Source organism: Culex quinquefasciatus, chromosome 1 (genome assembly GCF_015732765.1).
Source record: "Culex quinquefasciatus strain JHB chromosome 1, VPISU_Cqui_1.0_pri_paternal, whole genome shotgun sequence".
Taxonomy (NCBI): domain Eukaryota; kingdom Metazoa; phylum Arthropoda; class Insecta; order Diptera; family Culicidae; genus Culex; species Culex quinquefasciatus.
Window position 1 is genome coordinate 75,086,496 of NC_051861.1, and position 20,520 is coordinate 75,107,015.

At 39.5% G+C, this 20,520-nt stretch overlaps 1 protein-coding gene across 1 annotated transcript in view; it reads right to left on the bottom strand.

Moving 5' to 3' along the window:
* Positions 1 to 9,271: 9,271 nt before the first annotated feature.
* Positions 9,272 to 20,520, bottom strand: part of LOC6045351 (serine/threonine-protein kinase S6KL) — a 58,800-nt gene continuing 47,551 nt past the window's right edge. The window contains exons 7-8 of the mRNA XM_038249998.1: positions 9,798 to 10,055; positions 9,272 to 9,625 (exon numbers count right to left, since the gene is read on the bottom strand). Coding sequence (XP_038105926.1) covers positions 9,530 to 9,625; positions 9,798 to 10,055 — 354 coding nt within the window. The 3' untranslated portion in view covers positions 9,272 to 9,529. The remainder of the gene's footprint in view (positions 9,626 to 9,797; positions 10,056 to 20,520) is intronic.

Here is a 20,520-nt window from a genome sequence, read left to right on the forward strand (position 1 = left end):
TTAAATGTAAGTAAACTATGTCCGGATCCATCATCCGACTCATCGTTGGTAAGGTAATTGAAAGGACTTTCCAATGAGTACAAAACATTGAAGATCTGGCAACCCTGTCTCGAGTTATGACCACTTAAGTGGTATTCATGTACTTTTTGAAGCCGGATCTCACTTAAATGTATGTAAACTATGTCTGGATCCATCATCCAACCCATCGTTGGTAAGGTAATTGAAAGGCCTTTCCAATGACTCCAAGACATTGAAGATCTGGCAACCCTGTCTCGAGTTATGATCACTTAAGTGATATTTATGTACTTTTTTGAAGCCGGATCTCACTTAAATGTATGTAAACTATGTCCGGATCCATCATCCGACCCATCGTTGGTAAGGTAATTGAAAGGCCTTTCCAATGAGTACAAAACATTGAAGATCTGGCAACCCTGTCTCGAGTTATGACCACTTAAGTGATATTTATGTACTTTTTTGAAGCCGGAACTCACTTAAATGTATGTAAACTATGTCCGTATCCATCATCCAACCTATCTTTGGTTAGGTAATTGAAAGGGCTTTCCAATGAGTCCAAAACATTGAAGATCTGGCAACCCTGTCTCGAGTTATGATCACTTAAGTGATATTTATGTACTTTTTTGAAGCCGGATCTCACTTAAATGTATGTAAACTATGTCCGGATCCATCATCCGACCCATCGTTGGTTAGGTAATTGAAAGGCCTTTCCAAAGAGTCCAAAACATTGAAGATCTGGCAACCCTGTCTCGAGTTTTGACCACATAAGTGATATTTATGTACTTTTTTGAAGCCGGATCTCACTTAAATGTATGTAAACTATGTCCGGATCCATCATCCGACCCATCGTTGGTTAGGTAATTGAAAGGCCTTTCCAAAGAGTCCAAAACATTGAAGATCTGGCAACCCTGTCTCGAGTTTTGACCACATAAGTTATACATTGTGTTATTTTTTCTGGATCTAAAAAAATGATGAAACCACTCATATACCCATTTTTGGTAAAAAGTGAGGAAGGCATCAACCACATAGGTGGATTAAGTTAGTTTTTTATTTCATTGTACTAATTTTTGTTTCATTAATTTTTTTATAACTATTGTTTTTACCAGAACAGCAATTTTCAATTCTTATTTTACCTCCAAAATAAAGGAGACAGGGGGGCTGTAATTGAATATAAAAGTGCTGATATGCCAACATTAGGTGCACGATGGAATTGCATGCTGCCCCCTAGTCTTAATAAACAATGTCTTATGAGTTGTATATTTCATTAAAAAGTTCGTGTAAATCTTTGTCGAGGCAAAATTATGTATTCAGCAACATAATTAGTACAGACTTTTTCCAAAAGAGACGCAGACACTGTTTAAGCAATGTGGCAACCGGACGATATAGAGCTTTATGACGTTTCGCGTACGCACACTAGTGCACCATTTGATTTTGCTGGCTGACAAAATTTAACCTCACTTTATTTTCGTGTACGTACATGCAATACATACGTACGTAGATTGCTCTATGCATGCTGCGCGACTTTCGCGCGTAAGCAAAAAACCCGGCCTTTGGCGTCATCCATAAAGTATGTCACGCTCTAGGCTGGGAGGGGGGTCTGAGCAAGTGTGACATGGCGTGTTATAAGTATAGGAAAAACGTGACAAAGAGGGGGGAGGGGGGGGGTTAATTTTGGCGGATTTTAGCGTGACGTACTTTATGGATGAAGCCTTTGAGGTTATGCAAAAATCACCCTTATTGTAGCTACAAAAAATCTTTTTCATGGCATAACTTTAAAGTTACTTCACTAAACAGAATAAAATTTAATAGGGTCTTAGGAGACCCCAAAACGAACAGAACGGATCCGGCCAAAATCGGTTCAGGCAGTTCTGAGATAATCGTGTGGAAAAAAAATAATGTCTACACACATATCCACAGACATTTGATTCTGAGTCGATAGGTATACGTGAAGGTATATCTAGGAGGTGTATTTAAGAAGTTAATTTTTCGAGTGATTTTATAGCCTTGCCTCAGTGAGGTGAGTAAGGCAAAACCTCCTTGAACCATAACCATGTCCTGAACTTTTTATTCTCAGCATTCTCAAGACACAGCAGTAGCAGTACCATCCACTTGAATGTCTCGATATGTTCACGATGAGAGCTGCGTTTAATAAATCTCAAGATGTCTTTGAGGTCGTTTCACGAGCACTTTGCACTGTGCTAAAATTGGCACATTATTGAAGGGCAGGGGTGCGTAAAGTTTCCCTCGCTCCTTCGCTGGACCACCTAGAGGTGAGAAAATATTTTCCCTCACGTGGAAAACTGAAAGACGCGGGGCATTCCGTTCCGGATAAACTCTTGACGCAATAGCTTCTGTGACATTGTTTGTGCTATTGTTTCGTGTGGGGTCGTCTCTGTATCGAGGGATCGGCACCGATGACACACGTTGAGACCCGCAGCGGATACGAGCATCCTTTTGTTTGCTCAGAGGATCAGCAGAAAGGGCTCCTAAGAATCATGATGCGAACCCACCAACGATGATCGAACCCCAGAGATAGGAGACAATGTTTTGAGTACACCGATGCCACTCTGAAAGAGTCTGTTTACAATAGCTTTCGGCTGGGAAAGATCCGAACGCAACACAAAATGCTCTAAATGCAATGTTTGTCAACCGGCAGGTAAATCAAGTCAGAAAAATGGATTAGCATCACCGCACAAAGTGGTTTAAGGTCGGTACTAAACTAAATTTTCGCACAGTGGGAAAACTTAATTTGTTGTTCATTGCAAACTGTACGAGCGAAAATGAAAAATGTCGAAAAGAAAGGAAACCAAACAATTTCAGTAGACTAGCCACAAAACAAAAACGACGAAAGTGAGCTGAATTAGATTTCATTATCTAGGTAAATTACCGTTGATAACTCAACTTTTTGCTACATTCATTGGTGTTATGAATGATAGTTTTTAGTTTGGTACCATTACGTAATAAAAAATAAATATGGGATAAACTACTGTAAAAACGTTAAGAATGCCTTGAACGTATGATAGTACTGAAATTCTGTTCTTTTAACATGTTTTAATTAAAACAACTCACATAAGGAAAAATCTTAAAATCTGATCATACCAAAACAGACACATGCTAGAATTTTAGCTTGTTGAACTAGAGTTTCTAGTCTCTTGTGGTATTTCAATTATAATAAGGTCAAAATACATTAAATATTTTCATTTATCATTAATGTCTGCCTGTGTGGATCAATCGGACCGCGCACTGGACTCACAATCCAGAGGTTGCTGTTTCGAATTCTAAGTGTAAATATAAACGGTATAAGCAGCACCGAAGGTAAAGAGCAGAACGATAGCCCCTCGTCACAGAGCAGCTACATCTTCAGCCCTGAAGCTGACAAGCCAAGCCAAGCCATCGACGATCGGCACACACGATAGGGTAAACTATTCGTAGAACACGTTGAGTTTAAGCTTAGTACACATACAGTCCAGACTCGATTATCCGAAGGACTTAACGAAATTTCACTTCGGAATCATCAGTTTCTCAAATAACCTCGAATCAGTCCCATAATGCAGTATACATAAAAAAATGTGAAATTAAACTTTCAAACAAGTTATCCATGAAAAACGATAATAAAAATATACCAACCCCCTTTGTTTCAGTTCGTAATAATCTGTGTTCAATCGAGTGGAAAAGTAGGCTAATGGAGATTTTTAGCAAAAAATGCGACGAACAATTCCTGGCCATGTCAGCCTGGGAGGTAATTATTGCCAAATTGCCTTTAAAACTTTCTAATACCCTTCCCAAAGAATACAAATCCCTTCATCGGGCCGTGAATGGAAAAGAAACATTAATTAGTGAAAGCTCATTCAACACAAGAAGAGAAGAAAAAACTCGAAAACTTTTCATCCCAGCTCCTCGGCTTACCGACTGCAACTCGCTCAATGCTTGCGGCTGAAAATTATTGTCCGTATAGAAGATCCTTCAATACATGTTATCAGGTACAAAATAGCAACATTCCCGTACCGATTCAGCAATTGCTTTTTGATCTCTCCAGGCCAGCCGACTAAAGTTATAACAATTGCATTCACGTTCACCCCCGCGGCAAATGATATGAAATCACCCATAAAACATAATGTTCCCACCTGTTAGTCGACCAACAGTTTGAAATTTTCCCACACATTACTGCGTTCTCATCCCACACTCAACGCCAGAAAGGACCAACTGACGGATGAAGCACTACACCCCCTAATGTGCTCATCCCATCCACCAACCAACCGTGCGAGGGTGGAAACCACCCCAAATGAGAGAGAAGGGAACAGCTTCCTCCAACCACCCCCTTGTAGTGTGTTTTCGCTGATGTGACATGACTCCCACAGACTCAACGTTTTTTGTGTCGTTATTTGTTTGCTACAACATCCGGATCACTGCAACAAAGAACTTTATCTAGTCATATCAAATATCGGGCAAGTTATTTGCAAACAAGCAGAAATAATCAGAATTGATAATTTTATGTACAACCAGGGAAAATAACGTTAGAGCGTTTTAATAAAAATACAAAAAAATAATTTTAAGGATCACAAAATCCAAGTACGGGAACGGCAAGTATCGAGCACAAATGTTGATTTTCAAGTACAACAACAGTTTTCAGCAAAATCCGACTGTTAAATATCTCAGTACATAGTTCAAAAGAGGTGTAATTTGAAAGTAGAAAAATGTTAAGGTTTAAAAAGCCTAGCCTAGCCATTTTTAAGAGATAAAATAAGAAGTTTTTACAGTGTAGAAAGCGAACAAAAAAAAGTTGTTTTTTTAATATGCAAAATAATTTGTTTAAATAGTGAAAATCGACATTTTCCGTCTTTGATTTAAGAGGGTAGCCCCGAGTTAGCCCGGTTTTGTACCACACTATTGAATATGCATTTGTGGGAACTATAATCAAAACACAATCTAACACACTGAAGCCCTGCTGATTTGATATCAAGCCTCAGTCTCGTGTAAAAAAGTAACCATCCAAGTCAAGATTTTTTGAAGATTGCTTAGCCAATAATCAAAATTTATCACAAAATATCACACTTCAGGTACTGGAAAAACAAAATTACACATTAATTGATAAAATACCTATCCAATAGCCCGGGTCAAAAAAATTAAAGTTGCTCAAATCAAAAATTATATGAGATTGCCCGAAAGAGTACTCAAAATGGAGGCTCAGGCCAAAATTTCAGCCCATTTGGTTGAAAACTGGCTTGCCTTGAGCAGGAACAAATTTAAATGGGAATTAACCCGTAAAACTGGAGCATTTAGGTAAATTGCTCTGTACAAGTCAGCCTTTAAAAAATGACGACTTTTGCATACCATGGGGTCCTAGGGGATGGTCTGGGGAACAATTCCTCCGAAGGGTGCAAGACGATCCGAGGTCCCTGGTCTTGCCTTGAACCGGATTCATTCCGGCGTCGCAGAAATTTTCATGGTCCCGGCTAAATGTATAGGGAAAAATTAAAGCACACTAAGAAGACTGCCTCGATCAGAGGACGCCAGGTGTTTTTGATCAAATATCTGGTTGAGTAAAGTGTCCTAGGAATAACAAAACCACTTTAAAGGCAAAAATTAATGATACCCTCCTGCCACGTGGTGGCTGATTGCCATGTGGCGTCCTCTACTCGAGGCAGTCTTCTTAGTGTGCTTTGATTTTTCCCTATACATTTAGCCGGGACCATGAAAATTTCTGCGACGCCGGAATGAATCCGGTTCAAGGCAAGACCAGGGACCTCGGATCGTCTTGCACCCTTCGGAGGAATTGTTCCCCAGACCATCCCCTAGGACCCCATGGTATGCAAAAGTCGTCATTTGTTAAAGGCTGACTTGTACAGAGCAATTTACCTGAATGCTCCAGTTTTACGGGTTAATTCCCATTTAAATGTTCCTGCTCAAGGCAAGCCAGTTTTCAACCAAATGGGCTGAAATTTTAGCCTGAGCCTCCATTTTGAGTACTCTTTCGGGCAATCTCATATAATTTTTGATTTGAGCAACTTTAATTTTTTTGACCCGGGCTACTATCCAACAATTGGATCCTAAAATGAAGCTTAGATTGCTGATATTATTGTTTACAGCGATAAAGCTTATTTTTCTGAGTACAATGACCCTTTGTACGACCACAAAGAGTTTAAAATGGATTTTAAAATCAATTTTGAAAAAATAACCTCGCGGTCCTTCTTGACAGAAAAGCTCCTACTTGACAGCTCGTTCCAAGGGGACCATAGTTGATCCAGCGAAAAAATGTTGTCTTGTAAAAAAAAAAAAATTGCATAAAAATGAAAAAAGTAATCAGGATTGGTTTTTAATCGTTTTTTTACCGTTGTACATAAAAATTTGCATAGGGCTTTACTGCCCATGTGCGCATAAATGTCCCATATGCAAAAACAGCAAGCTGAGAAAAACGCATTTGAAGTTTGTCCCATACGTAAAGCTACATGTTAAGTTTTCGCGAAAAAACTGGATTTCCTCCTGATTTCTAGAACAAAGTACTGGGTGTTATAGGCTCTTTCGAAAGAGCACACAATTCTGAATCAAACTGCATTAATAACTCGAAATCGATGAAAATGCATATGGGACATTTATGCGATCAGGGGCAGTTTAGTACCCAATTCAGAAAAAAATATTGTTTGCCTTAAAAAATAGCTGAAATGCGCAATACTTAAAAGTTTGAAAAGCTCCATAAAACGGTTAGTAACGAGTAACCTTATGTAACCCTAAAGAAATGTTTCGCCATAGCAATTGAAATATTTTCCAAAGCTCGTGGTCATTGATGCAATAAAGCTTTTAGAATGTGCTTTTTTGCTTTTTGAATTCCTGCTACTAGCGAATTGCCTTCGATTCATGGGTGGAAACATTTCAACTGCAGTGGAGAAAAGAGTTAAGGGCTTTTGTTATTGTCCGTTTCTTTCAAAGGTACACGCCGCGCGGCATTTCATAATGTGCCATAAACATTGCTGCCAGCGATTTTCTGCACTTTTCGAGCAATAAAAAACATACCTGGCAGCAATGGCAAGCGATTCGAAGAAGAAGATAAACAAAAACAAAACGCGCGGTATGGGATTTGACAGCGCGCATTTGCCGAAAGTGCGGCGCGTCGTTTCGAGGCTGGTATGCCGCGTGTCTTTTTCGGGAATACGGGCAATAATTTGATTTGGTTAACCGCGGTGAATTTTCTTGAAATAATTCGAACTGTCAAAAATCTACCAAAGCATCTACCACATCCCAGACGGAAAAGGGGGGCGCCTGGCGGGCGTTTTGTCTTGGGCGCTGCACTTAGCTGCGCAAGACGTCTGGCAGATTTTCCCCCCGACTGGCCCAAGAATGTTGCCAGAATTCTGGCGAATATGCAACAAACCGGTCGTGCACGGTTCAACCGATTGAACCGATTGGTTTTGTGCCAGACAGCTGTGTGTTATTCCGCCAGATTTTGCCAGATTCGTCGGGCGTCACGCAAAACCTGGCTAAAAGAAATGTGCCAAGTGTGTCTGAACTGCACGACAAACGTCCGCCTGCGCCAGACACTCAAATTTACCAGATTTTTTTCCGACCGGGATTGATCGCACAAAAATCTGTGGTAGAAAAGTATCCACCGGTAGATGCTTTGGTGGATTTTTGACAGTTCGAATTATTTCAAGAAAATCCACCGCGGTTAACCAAATCAAATTAACAAAAGCCCTTTGCATTGTTAAACTTACAATTTTGGTGGAGTTGCTGGAAACATTTCATCGCACAAATTTAATGACACATGTCAGGCTGACGATTGGCGATGAAGATTTACGGGATTGGTCAAACATTTATTTTTTTAATTATTTTTATTAGGTCCTTTTCGGTACTGGGACCTGGTTAGGACCGAGTTGGCTTTTGTAATTACATGTTTATTAATGCTAAGAGTAATTACAGAGGATCTTGTGTGTAAATGTTAGTGGGAGGGGAGCCGATTACCCGCGGCCTACTCGGGGTTAGTAGGGAAGGGATTGATGTTAAAGACAAGGCGTGGGAAGGGAAGGGGGTTGGTCAAACATTAGAATATAAATGCCTTCTTTCAAATGACTTTGTCCAAGGACTCTGCTGAGATTGAATTTAGTATGCAAGTGTTTTTTTAGACTATGATTTATGCAAAACGTTGCAACTCAAAAACTATTCAGATTGAATGAAAATGAAAACGGCACGAAAATTATAAAAAAGTAAATAGAATGTCAAACACCAAAAACGAAACAAGAAAAATACAAGATAAGAGAAAATAAGTTTTATTGTCTCTATGAACCAAACTATGCAAATAGGTATTAAGTGTTTAATTATTACTTCTAATCTAGGAAATGAGAACTGAGAAGCGACGATTACTAACATTAAGCTTAAACTTTATCACTACTTACCTCCACCGCCCTCCATGCTTTATTGATCGTTTCCGCTGATCCTTGAGGTCTGTCACGTTTTCCAGTACTCAAAAAACCGATTATAATAATTGTCAAGTGACCAACTTTAATACCAATTAGCCTCACTCAAATCTGATTTTTATCTCCGTTACTTCCACTGCACGTGAGGAAGACATTCCATTGTTTGAATGCTATTTACCTTAAAGTGTGACTTACCAATTTCCGGAAATAAAACTTAAAGAATCATCATCGCTGCCAGCTTCCCTAATCAGTTGAAGTCGATCTTTCACCACTACGGCGACGACGGCAGCAGACAAACAAATTGCTGATGGGTCATTAGTCTGCGCGACCCTTCCCGCCAAATCACACAGCTGCACAGCCGGTGATGCTCAAGGCGAGAAGGTCATGCTTCTCTGGTTAGTTTTTGCTTCAGTACAATAAATACTCTTACACGTGCCCAATACCCCGTGTGGTAATAAGACTCGTCATACAGTAAAACAAATGTCGTAGTAAATGAATTTAAGATTGATTTGCCCGCGTTTATAAAGATTACAATCTACGGGGAAGTGCAAAGTCAGCAACGAGAACTCTGGCAAACGGGAATATGCTATAATAAGTGAAATGTCATCAAAAGCTTAATGTCTTGATCCATTTTGAGTTGAAATGTTTTATTCCAAGTTGTATCTAAATTGTTCTAAAATAAATTGATAAAATAATTATTTATGTTTGATTGATAGCACTCAGCAATAATAAGAGTTGTGATTTATTAATGATATTAACTTTATGTGATAATGTGTTCATCTATGGACGGAATACTTGCAATAGCAGAAATAATATGATAGTATAGACAATACCGATGTCAACAAAATGTGTTAAAATAGTTTTAATAAAAGTTGTATTAAATCAATTTTATATCAATTATCCCTTTAAAAAACCCTTGACAATGGCACTTTTCAACCATGATCTGGATGAACAAGTTATTGGGTGTTTTCTGCTTTATTATTCAACACGTATAACTGTTACTGCATCATTCATTCATCAAAGCACTCATAGAATGCTTGATGCTGAATCACGTTTCCAAAAAACTATTTCAGCATCGTCATATAGGATTGATTACTCCACGCGAGTAATTACCAATCGAACTCAGCGAACGATTTATCAGCCAATGATCCCTGCTCGATCGTGCCGCTGGCGGATTCCACATTGATCATGTACCGCGGGAGAATCTATCAGATGAAGGAGAGATATAAACAATAAATATCACATTATCATCACTAATTTGTCGAGTGTTTTTACTGCTGCGCAGATCATGATAATTTAATAAACCCAGACAAATGATCACAACAATTAGTAGGATGTGTCTTCACCAGAGGCGCCAGTCAACTTTAATTTACCCACCTGCTTCTTCCGGACGAGGTCCCAGTCATAGTTCTTGTACAGGCCAATTCGCTGAAGCTGAAGAAGCGAACGAATGCGATATTGGGGTTTAATCTCTAGCAGACGCTTCAGCAAGTCTTGACCTTCTGGTGGGAGTCCATCCACAGAACTGGGAAGCAGTTTCTTCGATGTTGAGAGCTTCCTGGGCCGGCCATGCTCAATCAGTTTGTCTATCTGGTCTGATTTGTTGAGATAGGCTGAGTAGTCCAAGGATGGATACTAAAAAAAAGGTTTATTACGAGTGTGTTGTTTGTTTATATTGTATTGCTTACAAATTACTAACGATGTAAATTCACGTTAAAATTAACCAACAATGCTTAAATCAAGCCTCAGACACAATAACGTCGAATTTCTGTGAACGCCAATAAATAATTTTAGTTTTCATGACGATTTTGAGTCCTCATTTCAATATAGAAATTACAAAGTCATTCATCAAATGCTACTGTGCGCATAACGCAATCACTCAATTGAGCTAGAACTTGAAAATTGCATCAAGTTCTCGGCTCACATTATTCAATCTGCAAACTGGTTGCAGTATTGGCGCAGTCTGTGTGCAAAAATATTAGGAAATTTTTTCGATTATCCGAAGTTCGATTATCCGAAGTTTGATTATCCTAAATTCTATTAGCCGAAAGTTTGTATGGGACTTTGGACAATCGAACCAAGAATAGCTTTCTTGCAAATTACTGTTAAAAATGGATTTTTTTAAAACCTTAATATCTTTTTGCAACAGCCTCCAACACCCATACTCCCATAGGTCGAAAGATAGGTAATTTACAGTGTTCCCACTAGCCTAAGCCATCGGCTAGGCTAGGTTCATTTTTCTGGTTCAGGTTCACTCCACACGTCGGCAAGCATCGTCGGCTCAGGCTCAACGAGCGCCGTGAGCCTTGGTTCATTTGGTTCAAACCAGGCGAGGCTAGCCAAAATGAACCATTGGCTTGAACCAGGCTTGAACCTGATCAAAGAATGTTAGGCTAAACGGCGAGCTCTGTTACACCATTATACTGTTCAACCCTAAATCTACTATTGCGTAACAGTGTTACACCGTAACAGTGTTACACCATAACATTGTTACACCGTAACATTGTTACACCGTAACAGTGTTACACCGTAACAGTGTTACACCGTAACAGTGTTACACCGTAACAGTGTTACACCGTAACAGTGTTACACCGTAACATTGTTACACCGTAACATTGTTACACCGTAACATTGTTACACCGTAACATTGTTACACCGTAACATTGTTACACCGTAACAGTGTTACACCGTAGCATTGTTACACCGTAACATTGTTACACCGTAACATTGTTACACCGTAACATTGTTACACCGTAACATTGTTACACCGTAACCGTAACCGTAACAGTGTTGTAACATTGTTACACCGTAACATTGTTACACCGTAACATTGTTACACCGTAACATTGTTACACCGTAACCGTAACCGTAACATTGTAACACCGTAACATTGTTACGGTGTAACAATGTTACATCATTATATTTGTTACACGGTAGCATTATTGCACCGTAACACTTATGCATAGTCATGGTTTTCATTAGCCGGGTTAGCCTGGCTTAAGCCATGGTTCATGGTTCACTGAACCAGGATTGAACCACAAAGGCTTAAGCCGAACCAATTTTATTGGTGAACCTAGCCTAACCGGTTCATTTGGGAACTCTAGGTAATTTCATGGACTATAAGCTTACGGTATTAACTTTTTGGCCAATCGCAGTTTTTCTCATAGTTTTACGATTTTTCCAGAACAAATTTTTAACAACGTTAGTTTTTGCCCTGTAGGCCAAGAGGACGGCACTTTTTGGTCTCAATTTTGTCAAATTCGGAATCCTCGGACAATTTCACGTAAGTTAGAAGTATTGGAGTTGTAATTTTGATTTAAAAAATAATTAAATCAAACATTTTTGAAAAAAGAAATAGATCTTATTTACCCTACGATCAATACGTCAAATGCTGTATCAAGTAGGCGAAAACTTGTTAAACCCCTAATCCGACAAAATTCTGAATAATATTTTAATTAATTCTAAATGGCATTTTTTCCAATCAAATTCAAAATTCCAACACCTCAATCTAATGTAAAATTTTCTGAGGATTCCGAATTTGACAAAATTGAGACCAAAAAGTGCCGTCTTCTTGGCCTACAGGGAAAAATCTAACGTTGTAAAATGTTTGTTCTAGAAAAATCGTAACACTATGAGAAAAACTGTGATTGGCCAAAAAGTTAATACCGTAGGTTTATAGTCCATGAAATTCCCTAACTTTTGACCTATGGGAGTATGGGTGTTGGAGGCTGTTGCCAAAAGTTATTAAGGTTTTAAAAAAATCAATTTTTAACAGTAATTTGCAAAAACTATGAGAAAAAGTCAAACCAATCCTGGATGTCTATAGCACATTTTGAAGGGCTTCAAAAGACCATTCGAATGCATCTAAGAGAGTTGGGATTGATAAAGTTTTGCGAAAATGCGAGCAATTTTAAGATTTTTCATGTTTTTTGGACCTCAAAATTCAATGCCCGTTTTACCCCACTTCCCTTTGTCGTAGAGGGCTCATATTTAGCATGAGTTCATCTCATGTATAGACAAACAAACCCTGAAAGTTTCATCCAAATCGGAGCACCTCGATACGACCTGTTTCACATCGGTGAAACACTCGCTCTAAAACAACAAAATGTTTTTTTTATATATATTTCATCACCGTCATTTTTGCCGCCATCTTGGATTTAAAAATTCTAAATCACTTTAGCGTAGTTTAGGTGTCATACGTAGACTCGACAATCAAAAATGAGCCAAAAAAAATAATCGTGATTCGATTATCCGAAGTGAAGTTTTTTCGAGGCCTTCGGATAATCGAGTCTGGACTGTATCATCCGAAAGTCAACGGTCTCCGAGTAATTTGCAACAGAAATTCACATAGCTCAAGATTTGGAAAATGTAAACAACGCGTTAGCAATATAGAACTCTGAGCTAGGTGTATTAATCATCCGTTGATTAGCTATTCCAAGCGACTTTGGTCGATAAAAACAAGCGGAGAAGTGATCTGCGAAAACCGTCACAACGTGACACAATGAAATTGCGCACGATGCTTTAAAATCGCCAACCCATTAAATGATTCATAGTGCCGCGGACTGTCTAGCTGTTTTGTTCAATGCAAACTGCCCATTGTGAGAATGACGTCAAATAATTCTTCCGTTTCGTTGGTTGGTGATTGCCGATAGTCGAGACATCTTCTTCCGAATGAAAGCTTTGAGGTCGATAAAGACGCAATTTATTTAGAGGCAGGTCTCGTGATTTTGCACGGTTTTTTTTGTTGCGCAAAAATCTAGTTTAGGCTTGACTTTAAAACGAACATTAAACGTGATCTCTGATCCTTCGTGAGATAAGCGCCGGCCACTAACAACAAAATGATTCACGTAAATCCCAGTGCTCATTAAATAATTTATTTCGCATTTAAGTAATTATTACCAACCGCGATAAAACCACTACCAGAAGTACCTTTTTCCTCATCTCTTGAATTTTAATAAATTTCCAAGTGGCTAGAATCCCCTGCCCCCTAAATGATCGAGCATCATCAGCTTGTTTCTCAGAATTGTGTGATATGCGCGCTCAAGAACATCCCACCATCGACGTCGGTCGTGCATTAAAAAGTGTAATCACATCTTGATTACTACTAGCCCACTAAGTAACTATTCATCACACCACCCCGCCGTCGTCGAGCAGGTGCCGGTCGATTCCGTTGTCGATGGCGTGCTAACGAATGATGCGCTTCATTTTCCTATATTTGACGTATTCAAAACGAAAGTATGGCAAAATTGGGAAATGTTTTTTTTTTTTTTTGAAGCAACGCATTTTTGAAAATGTCAATGAATCTTTAAACACGAATGCCTTTTGTCAGCAGCAGCACCATTCTCAAAAATTGCATACTAACTGTACAGTAGAATCAAGACGTATTGTCATTCTTGCTCTACGTTCCTACAGAGGCACATACCGGCTCAAGTATCAATTCTAATGCGGTTGAATAACACCTCCAATCGTGGAATGCAAGCAATCTACTTAGCGCAAAAAAGTTCATCCCCTTCAACCAATAATCCGGTCTCTGGACAGTTCAGGCCAGTGCAGGACTTCTACGCCAGACGGACCAACAAAACTAAACGATCTAAACAACCGGAAATTTTAAATTATTTAATTTCATTCTACACCCCAGTGAGGTACCTCCTGGTGATAATGCTCCTGGATGTTCCAAGTAAACGGCGGCGACGGACAATGACATGACCACTGGCACGGGTCGAGCCATGCGAGATTGAAAGGGAGGGAGGAGTGCACAATGGACAAATTCTGAAACATGGTGGTGAGGTAATCGTCGTTTTATTTGATTTAATGCTACTCTGTTGCTGCGTTGCTTCTTGGCTTGTTCGCACTTGGATTGCACATTTAAGGGGAAAGGTTGTAATTTGACACATTCTCAAAATGAACTGCTTCTTTTAAAATCTGTTTTTTTTTGTTATCCCACCTAAATTTGCTTATATTTTATTTTGGATTGGAGCGTTGGAGCACATTAAGAGAGCTCAATTCCTAAAGAACGTGACGAGAAGCTAAGAGAAAAAATACTTTCAAGATGTATTATTTTAATGCTTCAATCTTGATCCTACTATTTGCTTGAGATCATACTATTTGCTACACAGCAAAAAATCCGATGGTAAAATCGCATGCAAAAGCATGCACATCACCTTCGTCAAAATAAACACTTAATATTACACACTGCATGTACAACTTTTGCAAACACAAAAAATAATTGCAACCGACGGGATTCAAACCCAGCACTAACAGTAAGGACTGGCGCCTTAGCCCAAGCGGCCATCAGACCGATGAAAATCTGTAAGGATAAACGCATATATAGGCTTGACATTTCGGTCAATTAGGTTTCCCATACTGATGGGCTACATATTTCAGGGTGTAATATTACACAGAATTTCATAAAATAATGCAAAATTTATTTTACACCGAGGCCTTTTACACGCAGCTGGATTACTACTTTATTTGCTGTGTAGAGTTTATAGGTCAATGTTTGAAAAAGTCAGAGATTTAATTCTGTATAATCTGGAGAAAAAAATATATCGTCAAAATTACAGCCTCTACCCGTACCTTCTACGTGTGATATGCGGGAGAAATCTTATTGCACCACCAGCCCACCGACACGACCACCCTTAGAACCCGCGAGAAAGGATCGAGATTAATTCAACGCGCGGTGCATAAATCAGTGCTAAGAGGAGCGAGCGCTGTTGGTGTGCTCTGGCGCGACGTGTCGGTAGCGAATTTATCAACTTATGCTCGGTGTGCCGGGCCAGCATCCAGACGGGCAAGAATGGACCATGCATTCAACAGCCAGCAGGGTCGTCGGTTTGCAGTTCTTTAGCGCACTCACGTTTTGGTAGCCGTGAACTGGTCAATGTTGAGGTAAGATTTCGCATTTCCTAGTAATATTTATCAAATCAACGGGGTGTGAAATGGGCATTTCTTTGAATTGTTTATTATTCTGATGACGAATTGTTTTAAATTAGCTATTAATTTAATATTTTAACAGAAATACTTTGAAGTGAAAATATAAAATTAAAAGCAACTTTCATGAAGTACCCCGAGCAGACGGAAATAACTTGGTAATAACAATTTTTGATATTTGAAAATACTAGGCCAATAACATTTTATGTTATTTATAACAAGATTTGTTATTCGTCGTTATGATTTTTTTGTTATTGGAGTGTTATTGTAATAACAGACTAATAACATTTTTGGTTATTCTTCGAACAAATCTTTGTTATTTTAAAAACTAATCCGATCATCTCAATAACAGTTGACGGTATTCTTCCATAACAAAAAATGTTATTTCAAAGTTGTTTTGGCTTTCAACCAATATCAGACCAATAAAAAATTTATTATGATAACATAAACTGTTATTAAACCCTTATGCAAAAATGGATTTTTCAAGAAGATTCCATAACACTTTCTGTTATTTTAACAGTATTTGTTATTGAAATGGCATGAATTTTGTTATTACCGTCTGCCCGGGACAAATCTTTTATGTGAATAGGTAACCTAGCAAAAAGTGGTAATTTTTAGTTGCGTACCATTTCAATTCAAACACAGTGATAATTATTTTAAAAAAAACACTTTTATTTTATTTTCTTCAAATTTTAATAACCTGTCAAATTTGATTACTCATTGAAAATATCTTAATCTCAACATTCATATCACGGCTCATTTTTCTTGGCATTTATAATTCATAATATCACAAAAAAGTAATGATTCTGACTAAAAACCATAAAATACATAATTTGGAAATAATTTAATTTCCACTGTCTCTTCGCTGGAAAAATTCAACGGTGTCAAAATCCTTCCCAACTCATCGCATTATTGCCTCGAGGCTCGGGTCAGATCCGATCCCCAATTAGGTCAAGCGTAATCCAAATTATCCGTATTCGAGCAACAGCAGGAAGAAACAATGCTCCGTTCATCAAACAATTTCAATTTAAAGCTCGTCAACCGAGGTGGAACACCACCGACAAACGAACGGAAACGGTTCGAATTTTGGGATCCAACTTTTCCGAGCCTTGTTTTGTTTGGTTGGTAGAGGAAGGAAAATACAATTTTCTAAATTTGTTTGCCCGCATCGTTTGAGGAGGCCGGGTTTGATGCCTCAAGAATGGGTGGGCCAGAGTCGGGCTCTTCTCTTACCTATTGGCTCGGATGCGGTAAAAAGGGTACCAGGCGGCGTATCAAAAGCTTGAAACGTCCAGAAGGATAAAGTGTTTTGTTTGCTTTTGCAACTGGAACGTGCCTTATCGGAAGGTTGATCCGGTAGATCTAGTACCGTGCGTATTATGGTGACCGGAATGTGAGATTAAAACCGGCTGTAAATTTGGTGGATTTTCTTGGAATACTGAGGATCCTTTGAATGCTTGATGTATCATTACAGAATGGTAAATTTTTTTTGCAGTTAAAATGCAAGGAAAATGAACATAAAATAACAGACCATATTTTATTGTTTTGAAAGCGGAAAAATCAATTAAAACTTTTTTGGAAGAACACAAAGTTTATGGTGCTGTTGGTACAAGTTAAATATGTAAGAATCTCGATTTCGCTTTTATCGGAAATTTGGTGAAAAAAAAACTAATATAAAATTGCGGTAATCACAAGCTGAGGCACAAAATCATGCTGTGGCTGTTTTGTGTTGAAGTGCAATATGTTTGTTTTAATTCAAACAACTTATAACAGGCTTGAAGTTTAAGGTCATCATGCTCAATAGTCATTTTGTTATACTAACTACTATTTACTATTTTTTGGTTAAGAGGCAGTATTTGTAGATTCTGCTCGGTTTGTTCTAGAGGTCGTATCGAGGTGCTCCGATTTGGATGAAACTTTCAGTGTTTGTTTGTCTATGCATGAGATGAACTCATGTCAAATATGAGCCCTCTACGACAAAGGGAAGTGGGGTAAAACGGGCATTGATGTTTGAGGTCCAAAACACATGAAAAATCTTAAAATTGCTCGCATTTCCGTAAAACTTCATCAATTTCAACTCTCTTAGATGCATTCGAATGGTCTTTCGAAGCCCTTCAAAATGTGCTATAGACATCCAGGATTGATTTGACTTCTTCTCATAGCTTTTGCAAATTACTGTTAAAAAAATGATTTTTTTAAAACCCTCATATCTTTTTGCAACAGCCTCCAACACCCATACTCCCATAGGTCAAAAGATATGTAATTTTATAGACTATAAGCTTACGGTATTAACTTTTTGGCCAATCACAGTTTTTCTCATAGTTTTACGATTTTTCTAGAACAAACATTTTACAACGTTTGTTTTTGCCCTGTAGGCCAAGAAGATGGCACTTTTTGGTCTCAATTTTGTCATATTCGGAATCCTCAGAAAATTTTACATTAGATTAAGGTGTTGGAATTTTGAATTTGATTGGAAAAAATGCCATTTAGAATTAATTAAAATATTATTTAGAATTTTGTCGGATTAGGGGGTAAAACAAGTTTTTGCCTACTTGATACAGCATTTGACGTATTGATCATAGAGTAAATAAGATCTATTTCTTTTTTCAAAAATGTTTTATTTAATTATTGACAAAGAACTTTGTCCTAAGGTTTCTATACGTGGTGTCAATCCAAAATTTTCGCGAAGCGAAAACGTTACGTGACGAATTCCCCTCTCGGCAAATTTCCCCTCTTTTTGCTGCACGCTGGTTGGATGAACGAACGTTTCCCAATCAGTCGATCGAGAGACGTGAGATTGATGTATCTAAAATCTCCCCCACTCTACCTCATAATTTTCGGATCGTCGACGAGCCAACAAAACTCGGCTCGGTCGGTCCCGAAAATTCATTCTATTGCTGGACATCGACGAGAACACATCAGAAGCAGATGGCCTGGTGGCCCGGTAGCAGACGGCCTGGAGGTTCGGGAGCAGATGGCTTGGAGGCAAGGACCAGCTAAGACATGCCAGTCGCGGGAGTCGATCATTGGAACTGGCCACCACCTGAACTGGAGTGGCCGGAGGCTCCGGGGATGTTCCGGAGGGGGGACATTTGCCAGACCGTAAGAGTTGGGGCAATATGGGTATCAAACTTTATGGTTTTTGATACTGGACATGAAATTTGACATTTTGGCAATAGTGGCCATAATCTGGAGTGGCCGGAAGCCCCGCGGATGTTCCGAAGGGGGGACATTTGCCGGACCGTATGAGTTGGGGCAATATGGGTATCAAACTTTATGGTTTTTGATACTGGACATGAAATTTGACATTTCGGCAATAGTGGCCATAATCTGGAGTGGCCGGAGGCCCCGCGGATGTTCCGAAGGGGGGACATTTGCCGGACCGTAAGAGTTGGAGCAATATGGGTATCAAACTTTATGGTTTTTGATACTGGACATGAAATTTGACATTTCGGCAATAGTGGCCACAATCTGGAGTAGCCGGAGGCCCCGCGGATGTTCCGATGGGGGGACATTTGCCGGACCGTAAGAATATGGCCAATATGGGTATCAAACTTTATGGTTTTTGATACTGGACATGAAATTTGACATTTTGGCAATAGTGGCCATAATCTGGAGTGGCCGGAAGCCCCGCGGATGTTCCGAAGGGGGGACATTTGCCGGACCGTATGAGTTGGGGCAATATGGGTATCAAACTTTATGGTTTTTGATACTGGACATGAAATTTGACATTTCGGCAATAGTGGCCATAATCTGGAGTGGCCGGAGGCCCCGCGGATGTTCCGAAGGGGGGACATTTGCCGGACCGTAAGAGTTGGAGCAATATGGGTATCAAACTTTATGGTTTTTGATACTGGACATGAAATTTGACATTTTGGCAATAGTGGCCATAATCTGGAGTGGCCGGAAGCCCCGCGGATGTTCCGAAGGGGGGACATTTGCCGGACCGTATGAGTTGGGGCAATATGGGTATCAAACTTTATGGTTTTTGATACTGGACATGAAATTTGACATTTCGGCAATAGTGGCCACAATCTGGAGTAGCCGGAGGCCCCGCGGATGTTCCGATGGGGGGACATTTGCCGGACCGTAAGAATATGGCCAATATGGGTATCAAACTTTATGGTTTTTGATACTGGACATGAAATTTGACATTTCGACAATAGTGGCCATAATCTGAGTGGCCGGAGGCCCCGCGGATGTTCCAAGGGGGACATTTGCCGGACCGTAAGAGTTGGGGCAATATGGGTATCAAACTCTATGGTTTTTGATACTGGACATGAAATTTGACATTTCGGCAGTAGTGGTTACAATCCGGAGTGGCCGGAGGCCCCGCGGATGTTCCGGAGGGGGGACTATTGCGGGGAATCGGATAACCTCTTTTCAGCAGAGTGGACCAGTTTTACTTGGTAACTAACAGCTAAAAGCTAATGTTTATTATTAATTCATCGTTCATAATATTGTTATAGGTTTAACTTACATTTGGTTTCCTGATTTGCCTTTTGATTAACCAACTACGTTCGCGATTCCAACTGCAGAAACTGTAGGTAAGTAATTTCCTAATTTAGCTTAATTCATTTTGCTTTTCTAACCTAACATTTGTAAACAAATACTAACTTGATCTTTTTTCTAGTTCCAGGACTTTTCCCTGCCCGACTGGACGACTTCGCCGTTCTCCTTTGCCGAACTTCTTCAGCCTCCGCTCACAACACGGTCGAAAACTAGCTTAATTTCAATAATTAGACTAAATTCTCACCATCGCGTTACAAATTACCTTCGAATAAGAAATCTACCTTCGCCTTCTTCTCCGTTTGCAATGTTTACATTTGCTCATCCCACCCTGTCAGTCATACTACTCATAGCATGCCTGACCATTACCCACTTTTGGGTTCGGTCCGTACGAGGGGTGTTCGTACGAGGTATTTCAACCGGGCGCGACGTCTCAACAGGGACATTTGCCGGACCGTAAGAGTTGGGGCAATATGGGTATCAAACTTTATGGTTTTTGATACTGGACATGAAAATTGACATTTCGGCAGTAATGGCCACAATCTGGAGCAGCTGGAGTCCCCGCGGATGTTCCGATGGGGGGACATTTGCCGGACCGTAAGAGTTGGGGCAATATGGGTATCAAACTTTATGGTTTTTGGTACTGGACATGAAATTTGAC